The following is an 11555-nucleotide window of genomic DNA, read 5'->3' on the forward strand; positions in this document are numbered from 1 at the left end:
TGATAATGAGTGATGTTGAGCATCTTTTCATGTGTTTGTTAGCCATCTGTATGTCTTCTTTGGAGAAATGTCTATTTAGTTCTTTGGCCCATTTTTTGATTGGGTCGTTTACCTGTTAGGAGTTCAGAGCATGCCATATTATCCATCTAGTAACTACTACTCTTACATTTTGCTACAGAACAGATTCGATTTTGGTTTATCTGCACTGTTATGTTCCTGAGCAAAGAAAGATATTGAAAGTTGCCCACAGTTGGCTACTGAGAATCTGGAAAGAAAAAGGGATAGGAAAATCGTTTGAAAGACAGCAATGAGATGTAGTAAAAGGCCACATAACCTTCGTCTTATGGCCGGGATATAAAGATTTAGCATGAAACGATACTGTTTTTTCCTGTTTCCCATCTAGACGTGATCCTGGGCACAGGATCTGATTATTTGTGAGATGAGGCATCATGGCTTCAGGTATCTGCCTTAGGATCACGAGACTGTTGACGCTGGTGGCCCCCAGGAAGCCACCCTGGTATTTGCGCTCCCGTTGTAGTCCGCTCCCACACTGACTCAGGCGGCGCGTTCTGGTCACTCTGGTTCATGGAACACGTGTACATCTGTGCTTGTCCACCTGGAACCCTGAGCCAGGATGGAAAAAGTCTGATGATTCTAGTGGAAAAACGAGGTGGAAGGTGCACTGGGATGACCCAGCTCTAACCCCTGAGCACCACAGAAGGGAGTGAAGAAGCCCAGCAGGTCCACGTGGAGCAGAACTAGGAGCACCGGTGTTTTAAAGCAACTAACTTCAGGGATAGTTAGTTGTGCACTGGGGTTCTGTGTGCTAGATGTCCTGAAACAGAAACTAACTCGTAATTGGTCAGGGTCTTCCTATTAATGTATTTTACTCATTCCCTCAACAGACTAGAATACAGTGGTGAGTGTGGCATAGATACATGTCTTCATGGAGTTCTCTAACAGATGAGCTCAATAAACAGGGAACACAGGGACTTCCCTGGTGGTACAGTGGATGAGTGCCTGCTAAAGCTAATGCAGGGAACACAGGTTCAGTCCCTGGTCTGGGAAGATATATGTGGTGGAACAATTAAGCCCATGCGCCACAACTACTAAGCCCACGGTCTATAGCCCAGGAGCTGTAGAACCTGTGCTCTGCAGCAAAAGAAGCCCACACAACGAGAAGCCCATGCTCTCCATAACTAGAGCATTGCTGCCCACTCGCAGAAATGAAGACCCAGTGCAACCAACAATAAATTATAAAAAGTAAACAGGGAACGTGGAAGAAGGTTCAGCCAGGAGGCACAGCATGGAACCAAACTGCCTGGTCTTTCTAAGGCTCAGAACTTCATTTTGCCTTAGTTAACTACCCACTCAGGACAGGCTAGCTATGCTGCTGTAATGAACAACCCTAAAGCCACATATGATTTAGAAGCAGAGACGTTTTTAATCTCACACGTCCAACTTGGGGCCAAATCGTTTCTGTTCCACATTATCTGAGTGACGGAGGTTGGAGCTTCAATCATGTCTGGAATGTAGCCCATCTATGGAAGGGGAAAGGAATGTGAAAAATTGCTGTTAAAATTTTCTCACATTTTTCTTTGTCAAAGGATCACACAGGCATGCCTATCTTTAGGGACGGAGAAGTGCAATCCTGCCATATGCCAGAAGGAAAATAAAAAATGTTTTAATCAATTCTAATGGCTATCAGCAAATGTCCAGGCTCTCTAGGCTTAATACCTACTGTTTAGCCACAAGTCGTGTCTGACTTGGCAACCCCACGGACTGCAGTGCACCAGGCTCCTCTGTCCTCCAATGTCTCCCAGAGTTTGCTCAAATTCATGTCCATTGAGTTGCTGATGCTATCTAACCAGAGTTGGACACTATCTAAGCAGAGTCCTCTGTTGCCCCCTTTTCCTTTTGCCTTCAATCTTTCCCAGCATCAGAGCCTTTTCCAGTGAGTCAGCTCTTCCCATCAGGTGGTCAGAGTATTGGAGCTTCAGCAACAATCCTTCCAATGAATATTCAGGATTGATTTCCTTTAGGATTTGATCTCCTTGCTGCCCAAGGGACTCTGGAGTCTTCTCCAGCACCACAGTTTGAAAGCATCAGGTTTTCAGCACTCAGCCTTCTTTATGGTCCAGCTCTTCTGTCAACACATGACTACTGGAAAAACCAAAACTTTGACTATATGGACCTTTATCAGCAAAGGGATGCTTTTAAATATGCTGTCTAAGTTTGTCATAACTTTCCTGACAAGGAGCAGGCATCTTTTAGTTTCATGGCTGCAATCACCATCCACAGTGATTTTGAAGCCCAAGAAAATAAAATCTGCCACTGCTTTCACTTTTTCCTCTTCTATTCGCCATGAAGTAATGGGACCAGATGCCATGATCTCAGTTTTCTGAATCTTGAGTTTTAAGCCAACTTTTTCACTCTCCTCTTTGACCCCCATCAAGAGATTCTTTAGTTCCTCTTCACTTTCTGTCATTATAGTATCATCTGCATATCTGAGGTTGTTGACATTTCTCCAGGAAATCTTGATTCCAGCTTGTGATCATCCTAATACCTTTGCTGCTAAGTCACTTCAGTCGTGTCCGACTCTGTGCGACCTCATAGACGGCAGCCCACCAGGCTCCCCCACCCCTGGGATTCTCCAGGCAAGAACACTGGAGTGGGTTGCCATTTCCTTCTCCAATGCATGAAAGTGAAAAGTGAAAGTGAAGTCACTCAGTCGTATCCGACTCTTAGCGACCCCATGGACTGCAGCCTACCAGGCTCCTCTGTCCATGGGATATTCCAGGCAAGAGTACTGGAGTAGGGTGCCATTGCCTTCTCTTTAGGGGCTGGATTTTCTGACAGTCCTGGGTATAATCCCTTGAAAAGGTTTTCCTTCTCTTGCCACCTTCACCCTCTAACCAGCAAACAAACTTGAAGGGTCGGGAAGAAGGGAGAACAATTTACTGAGTTCTTGTAAGGCAATTTACCAGCTACAAACGTACTGCATTTCTTCCTATCTTCCATCTTCATTTTGGCTAATCTAGTCTGGGAACAGGCATTCATTAGCTTTTTAGTATGGCATATAGTGCTGAGTAATAGGAGAAATTGTGGTGTCACAGAGGAAAATAAAAAGGTAGAAGCCAACAAGATTTTAGATCCGGATTGTGACTAAGACCACTAAACCTTTCAAATTTACAAGTAGATGGCATTCTATACTGCCCCAAATCTCAGCTTAGGACAGAAGAAAACAAGTAGTTTCTGGTGGGTAGTTGCAAGAACCAAATTGTGTCCTCCCACCACCACCCACCCCCCCCCACCCCGCCCAAACTGCAAAACTTTGGGAGATATTATGTTTAGATGAAGGTATCAATGTCCTTGTAAGGGATACAAAAGAACTTGCTGTCTCCGCCACGTGAGGACACAGTAAGAAGGGCACCCTATACAAGCCCCAGGAAAAGAGCTCCCAACTGAAACTGACCATTCTGGTGCCTTCATCCTATGCTTCTAACTGGAGAGAACTGTGAGAAAGTAAATTTGTTTTTTAAGCTACCCAGTCTATGGTAGTTTGTTACCATACACTGAGCAGCCCAAGACAGTATTGGTGCAGAAGTTCATCAGTAACTCAGTAAGCATCAAACATCATAACCAAACCCGATTGTTTTGTCTCTAGGGTATCTTGTTGTTGTTGTTTTTTTTAATACTTTTAAATCTCTTTAATACACCTGGAGTTTATTTTGATAAAAGGTGTAAAGAGATGGTCTGACTTGTCCCCTCGTCCTGCCTCACCCACAAATTAACCAATTATTCTGTTCTGCAGCCTTTAGTAAAATTCTTCTACCTCAACAATTTGTGATCCTGCTGTCCCTAGGTTTTTACACTTTAGACTTAAGTTGGACTGAAACCTTTAAAATGTACTTTTACCTTAAAATTGCATTAAAATTCTGCTACAGTTCAAATTTAGTATTAAACTGTTCTTCTCAACAAGACTATCACTGAAATGGCTTGATGCAGAACTTCACCTGGAGAAACTGAAGGTGAGAGAGGGTTAGTTTCCCCTGGGTTGGTGGTGTAGCATATGGCCCTAGGATCGCGGAGTGCCAAAGTTGTATCTTTGGGGCTTCCCTGGTGGCTCAGTGGTAGAGAATCTGGCTGCCAATGCAGGAGACACAGGTTCGATCCCTGGGTCAAGAAAATCCTGTGGAGAAGGAAATGGCAACCCATTCCAGTATTCTTGCCTGGGAACTTCCAGGCACAGAGGAGCCTGACTGGGCTTTAAGCCCATGGGGTTGCAAAAGAGTCAGGATTTAGCAACTGAACAACGACATTTTATCTAGAGTCTCAGATTCTGGAAGGTGAATCTGGATTCCTCCTAGTTTAAGCGCCCTTGGACAATTTATGCAACCTTTCAGAGCTTCAGTTTCCTCTTCTCTAAAATGGGTACAATCACCGTATTTATCTTATAGGTTTAGAATGAAATTAAAATAAGTCCATAAAACGCTTAGCGTGTTGCTTGACACAAAGGGCGCAGTTATTACTGCCCAACCTCTCAGAGCTCGTCAGTAACAGAAGCCAGGCTAAAGATCTGGTGTTCTAATTCCTTGCCTGCGTGCGTGCTAAGTCGCTTCAGTCGTGTCCGATTCTTTGCGACCCTATGGACCATCGGCTCCTCTGTCCATGGGATTCTTCAAGCGAGAATACTGGAGCGGGTTGCCATTTCCTTCTCCAGTTCTAATTCCTCGCCTAGTGTTTTTTCCCACCTTGTCGCAGGGAACGCGTCGCGGTTCCACGCCTACGAGATTAGCATAATCGTGACCGACAGGTGCAGGACCTCAGAGGCCAAACGCTGGCCGCCAGAACTGCGCCTGCGCGAGCGTCTCCCCGCCCTACGCGCCGCACGACGTGACGCAACGCGCCTGCGCCCTGGGCCCTGCTCGACCTCTAGGACTTACCCAGGAGGCAACGCTTTTGTGTCAGGTCAACATGGCGGGCCGGCCAGCTGGTAAGTGACGGGCGGCCTGCCGGGAGGGCATCGCTGCGCTGAACCTTTTATACTTGCAGCAACTTGCTCCTCTCCCTGTGCTCGATCTAAAAGGGCAGGTTTATGGCGGGAGGGAAGGAGGCGGCTCCAGCCCACCTTGGGCCCACCCGCATTCCGTCTCCAGGGCCGGCTGTTGGTGAAGTTGTCCGCGGTGGCCCCCATAGCCCTGGCGCTCCGGATGCTCGAGCTCTGAGCCCTTCTCCTCTCGACCTTAGAAGAAGTTCAAGGGCACCAGGAGATAGTGGCTCTCAACCCAAGTGAACCGAGCGTTTACTGTGAGCCAGGCGCTGTCGTGTGCGTTAGCTAGGTCCGTTCTGTCAGCGCGAGGAGGACAGTGTCAGTTTTCCTTGTAGGCGGTAAAATAACTGAGGCGAAGTGGCCGGGGGAAACAGGATTGGAAGCCTCGCTGAACCTCTCTCGCGCTTCTCAAACGGAATTTAGAGGCAGCTGAGTGAGTGAGGGTTACGGCGAAGCTTCAGTTTAATAACCTTGGCTTATCTGGAACATCCACTTGGTCTTTGGATTTGGAGATATTTGCATCTATTCTAGGTATTGGAACAGATGTGTTTATTATGGAATAGAACGCAGATATTACTGGAATATTTAAACAACGTGAAAAAATACAGTCCTGTCCCCGCTCCTTCCCCACCCCCCCTTTTTTGTCAGTCCCTAACCCACCTGCCAGTGCAGGAGACGCGGGTTGGAACCCCGGGTGGGGAAAGATCCTGTGGAGTAGGAAATGGCAACCCTCTTCAGTATTGCCTGAAAAATTCCATAGACGGTGGAGGCTGGTGGGCTACAGTCCATGGGGTCGCAAAGAGTCGCAGGTGACTGAACACACACATACCTCCTAGCTTTTTAAAAAAATGTTGTTCCCTATTTCTGTACCCCCAGCAGTTGTGAAGCTATTAGGAAACACCAGATTGCCAGAACAATTCGTTAACCTAAATGACATTGAGCTTTTGGGGAGTGGCGGAGACATTTAAAAATTCATTATTTCCTTAACTAGACAACTACTGAAGACATTGTGCTTCAGTGCTGTGTTTGCAAACTACATAGACCTGGCCTCAGCTCCATCACTGGCTGCCTCTGATCTTGGATGGGATAATTTATGTAATACTTATTGCTCTTTTGCAAGGACGGGCGGGTTGTAAGTAACTCAGGCATGGGAGTAAAACAAATAGAATAGTGCCTGGCACACAGTAAGTGTTCAGTGAATATTAAACATTATTACCATCACTGGTAAATATGTTTTCAAGTAATTCTCTCCTACAAATGTGTCTGTAGATTGTTGACGATTTGTTATTTTAGAAGCAACATTATACACCTGGTGCTTAATTTCCAAAGAGAGTTACCAAAGCTGTGATGTCTAAGAGGTTGAATCAAAAGAGAGTTTGTTTTCCTTCCTTGGTTAGGGACTATCCCTAAGACAAAATTTTAAAAGAAAATTTAAACTATCCGTACCTCCCTCTCTGTACCACATCTCTCCTGTAAACATCAGACACTGTCATGTTGCCTTTAGCGCCTACTGGGTAACCCATCAAGCTCAGTTCTGTTTCGGAAAGAGTTTTAACATTACCTGTTTCTCCTCATACACTTTGAAATATTCATTCCCTCCATGGAAAGTTAGCTGCTGGGGAAGAAGGAAATGTGCTGCTTTTACTAGTCCATATGGGATCAAAACCCTCCCAGAAATACATATATTTTTAAAGAGAGTAGCCAAGTGAAATAAAAGTAATGTAAAATAAAAGTTTTGGAAGATGGGGGTCATTTAATCTGCTAGTGTATCCTGAAATCTCATCTTTTCATACAACTCCACCTCCCTTGAAAAGTTATTAAGAGAGTTATTGCCTGTAACCTGTTTCTGAAATTGCAAATGATGGAGAAGTTCCCTGTTTCTTTTCCGTCCCCCACTCCTTTAATTCTAACGGCAGCAAGGGGACATAATGGAATGGGATGCTTGACTTTGAAAAACTGGAGTGGCAGTACAGTTGGCCCTCTGTATCCACTGGTTCCACACTGGAGAATTCAGCCAACCTCCTGATGGAAAATATTTTGAAGAAAAAATTTCACAAAGTTCAAAAAAAACAAAACTTGAACTTGCTGCTCTCAGCCATCTATTTACATAGCATTTATTTTGTATTTACTCCTATTTACATCGCTCTTTCATTGTATTAAGGTGGCAGTGGTAGTAAAGAATCCCTCTGGAGACTCAAGAGATGTGGGTTTGATCCCTGGGTTGGGAAGATTGCCTGGAGGAGGAAATGGCAAACCCCTCCAGTATTCTTTCCTGGAAAATCTGAGGGAGAGGAGCCTGGCGGGCTATAATCCATATAGGGTTGCAAAGAGTCATACACAACTGAGCGACTAAGCACAGGCCAGAGAAAATTTAAAATAGGAAAACATGCTTGGATTATATGCAAACACTGTACCATTTTATATGGGAGACTTGAGCCTCTTGGAGTTTGGTATCTGAGGGGGATCCTGAAATCAGTCCCTTGCAGATAGTGAGGGACTGTAATCATACCTATAGGTCTTTCAGGTGTTTGAGTTTATCCTTTTTCCTTACTGTCCAGTTTTTACCTGCAGTCACTTTTGTTGATAGACAAAGTAAGCAGTTTTTACCTACAATATATAGAGTATATGCTTTTAAAAGAAATTCCTTCCTGTGTTTGCATAGGAAGTAGGATTATTAGCAATTAATAGTCTGACTATCAGTTTCAGCATCAAGCAAGTGGCTGGAGGGTATTCGAAAATGGTATTACAACGCTGCTGGGTTCAATAAACTGGGTGAGTATTTGTGCTTCTTATTTTGTTTTCTTCTTTTTCTGAGTATAGTGCTTTTGTAGGAGTTATTATGGATCCTCAGAATACATGAACTATTCGTACCTGTGTACCTTAAATTTTAAAATTAAGTCCTTTTATTGTTAAATCCATTTCCTTTTTATTATTGAAAAGAGAGGGATGGAATTGTCCCAAATGTGTGAGGTAGACATGATTTATGTTCTTAAAATATGAGAGCAGAACATTATATATGTTCCCTCTCTCAGCTCCTCTCCTTAGCATTTTAAAATTTAAGTTATGTGAACTTTGAAAGTAGAGATTTTTCAAATGTTAAAATTGTCTGCTGTCTTTACAGTTAGTTGATTTCTGAACTTTTTTTAGAACTTTATACTTTGTGGTGAACTTCATCTTTTGTAACTGAAGCCTGATGGAAGCACCATTAAATGCTAGTGGTTTCTTAGTACACTGTCATTTTAAGGTTCTTTAATTCCTTGAGCTCAGAATTACAAACTATAATAAGGTAGAGATGTGGTTTATTGATAAGTGTTTAAAAACACAGTAGACATTTTAAATGTTTTTAAAATTACTATAGATAAAATGTGAACTTTGTGGAAATATATATTAAAGACTCATTGTTTCCACAGTACCATTTAAGAAATAATCCATTAAATAACCCATTATTGTATGTGAAATGGCATTGAGTTTCCATCATAATTATTTCTGGATATATCACCCAAGTTAATGACTTAAGTTATAAGTCAAAATTTTACTTATTTTTTAAAAAGTTATTTTCAAGATGCATATTCATTCTAACTTTGTTTTTTACCATAGGCTTAATGCGAGATGACACAATACATGAGAATGACGATGTAAAAGCAGCCATAAGAAGGCTTCCTGAGAACCTGTATAATGACAGAGTGTTTCGCATTAAGAGAGCGCTGGACCTCAGCATGAGGCAGCAGATCCTGCCTAAAGAGCAGTGGACAAAATATGAGGAGGTGGGACAGGTTTTGTGTGTTTGGTGATGCTGGCCATTACGGGCTGAATATTAGAAACGACACATTGATTGTATAGTGCTTCAGAGTTCTTAAAGTCGTGTCAGATCTCCATCCTTACAACAGTCTCATGGGCTTAGAGCAAGTGTTAGCTCTGTTTTCCAGATAAACGCATTGAGATCTAGCAATGAAGTGACTTTCCAGATCACTAAACCCATCCCTGAGATAGAGATACAGGAGTAGAATCCGGGTCTTCTCCCTCCCAGGCCATGCTCTCCTTCTGCACTCTGCTCGCATGAAGAAAGGGTGTTTATGTGATCGGCCCATTTAGTGGCTTTCTGCCTCCTAGAAAGGACTCTGAAGCAATCCCTCACCCCTTGGACTGCATTGAAACTAGGCCAAACTTGTGGACTCTCATTCCTTTCTCTTTGACAGACCCTCTGATAACCTATCGGAACAGCTTATTACAATATTTTTGTGGCATTTTACATAAATGAAAAGCACACAGTTTTTAGTCTGCTTGAGAATATATTTTCTTAAGTTGGAAATAAGTTTTGTAGATTTCTTTTGTTGTTTAATACCTGTTGAATATTTGGGATATATCAATATGTGATGATGGCACATAATATTTTTCTTTTGTTCATTCTTTAGGATAAATTCTACCTTGAACCGTATCTGAAAGAGGTTATTCGGGAAAGAAAAGAGAGAGAAGAATGGGCAAAGAAATAATTTAGCTGTTCTCAAGTATTTTTATGAAGTTGGTTAAACCTGAAATGTACAATGTAGAACTATTTGGGCTGTTAATGTATTACTTTAAATAAATATAATTATTGTTGGAGTTTTGGAGTTCTAAACCTTATTCTGAATAACTACTCAATTTATGTTGCTACTGTAGATTAGCAAGATATCTCAAAGCCCCAGCAGGGCCTTCCTTGCAAGGATGGGCTGTAGCAAGAAACAAACACCAGGGACTTTGTTTTATCTGAAGTAAATAGCACGGGGCTTCCCACGTGGGGCTGGTCGTAAAGAATCCTCTTACCAGTGCAGGAGACATAAGCAATGTGGGTTCAATCCCTGGGTTGGGAAGGTCCCTTGGAGAAGGAAATGGCAACCCACGCCATCCAGTATTCTTGCCTGGAGAATCCCCGTGGACAGAGGATCCTGGCGGGCTACAGTCCATAAGATCACAGAGTCAGACACGACTGAAGCGACTTAGCATAACATATATAAACAGCGCAGCAGACTGGCTCTCAGACTTCGAAAGTTACTGAACAAAAGGAGAGAGGATGCACCTCCTAGTTTTCCAGGAATGTGATATCAGAAAATAAAAAGTGGACAAAGGCGAGACACTTTCCAGCTCCCAGTGGCTTTTCCACTTAGGAAACGACCATTAAAGTCTTATTGTAGGACTCCCCTGGCGGTTCAGTGGTTAAGATGCCATGCTTCCATTGATTGCAGGGGGCACAGGTTCAGTCCTTGGTCAGGGAACCTAAGATTCCAAATGCTTAGGGGTGCAGCCAAAAAAAAAGATCTGTTGTAAGCGTTGGATAGTAATAATATTTAAAAGTAAAGCTATAGTCCAGTTACATTTTAGAACCATTCTATAATGTCATCATTCCCACCCCTAAATTCTAAAATGCTTACTTCGCTGAAAGTGAGAACACAGAACCACAGCAAGTAGGGAAAGGAATTGTGGAACCTGCAGTCTGCAGTGTTCCACAAGCCAGTGCTGTGTATGGTAGACCGTCTCTAATTGCGATTTTACCTTGAACGAGTGTGAAAAACAATATTTGTATTTAGAGGCATGCCCCAGAGATACAGGGAGTTCAAGTCCAGACCACCACAATAAAGCAAATACTATAATAAAGGGAGTCACAGTTTTTGGTTTCCCAGTGCATGTAAAAATTACAACTGTACAATTAAGTGTGTAGTAACACTGTGCTTTAAAAAACCAATATATGTACTTTAACTAAAAGATACTTTCTTGCTAAAAAATCCTATCATCTAAGCCTTCAGCAAGTTATACTAATAACATCAGAAATTACTGATCACCATAACAAATACAATGAGTTTGAAATGTTTCAAGAATTGCCAAAATGTCACAAAGACATGAGTTCCAAACGCTCTTGGAAATTGGCACCAATACACGTGCAGCACGCAGGGTTGCCACAAACCTCCCATTTGTAAAAAATATATATATGTGAAACCTAATAAAGGAAGTATGCCTGTAGTTAAAATTCCTGAAACAATGAGAAGTGAGTGTGTACATTCAACATATATTTTTGTTACAGAAAGAAAATTTTGACAAACGTTTCACTTTAAAGGGCAAAAGATTCCTTTATTAGAGTGAGGTACTAGATTCAGCCACTAGGTGGCGATGCGCTACAACTTGACTTAAAGGGACCCAGCACCACCACTGCTGAAGGGTTATCCACTGTGTTACCCCCACTCCTTCCCCTTCATTTTTCAGGATGACAACACCTTATGAGGTTTATGGCCATCAGGAGAATTTACTACTAAGCTATATACTGATGTAATGAAATCTAATATATGAGAGTAATGAATTATGAGATGTTATTTAGTTTCAGGATTTTATTACTTCAATCAGTTTTGACCATATTTCCTTTTATATGATTGCTCACTCTTTAAACATACCAGATGACTGTATAAGGAACACTTAATAAAGTCTAAAGATGTTAAAATACATATATTTTATTTGCCATAATTTGTTTAAATTCTGG

At 42.3% G+C, this 11555-nt stretch overlaps 1 protein-coding gene across 1 annotated transcript; it reads left to right on the plus strand.

The window, feature by feature from the left end:
• The first annotated feature begins 4941 nt into the window (after positions 1 to 4941).
• On the plus strand, positions 4942 to 9652 carry UQCRB (ubiquinol-cytochrome c reductase binding protein). Its single transcript, XM_068983914.1, has 4 exons — positions 4942 to 4996; positions 7754 to 7825; positions 8651 to 8817; positions 9466 to 9652. Exons 1-4 carry the CDS (start codon positions 4978 to 4980, stop codon positions 9541 to 9543), a joined length of 336 nt encoding a protein of 111 aa, XP_068840015.1. The 5' UTR covers positions 4942 to 4977; the 3' UTR covers positions 9544 to 9652.
• Positions 9653 to 11555: the final 1903 nt, after the last annotated feature.

This window comes from Capricornis sumatraensis, chromosome 11 (genome assembly GCF_032405125.1).
Source record: "Capricornis sumatraensis isolate serow.1 chromosome 11, serow.2, whole genome shotgun sequence".
In the NCBI taxonomy this organism is placed as follows: Eukaryota; Metazoa; Chordata; class Mammalia; order Artiodactyla; family Bovidae; genus Capricornis; species Capricornis sumatraensis.

What these genes read in the sequence shown, in the direction of transcription:
- UQCRB (XM_068983914.1), top strand. An exon ending in TGCTGGGTTCAATAAACTGG is followed by an intron (nt 7,826 to 8,650) that starts GTGAGTATTTGT and finishes TTTTTACCATAG; the next exon opens with GCTTAATGCGAGATGACACA. An exon ending in AGTGGACAAAATATGAGGAG is followed by an intron (nt 8,818 to 9,465) that starts GTGGGACAGGTT and finishes TTCATTCTTTAG; the next exon opens with GATAAATTCTACCTTGAACC.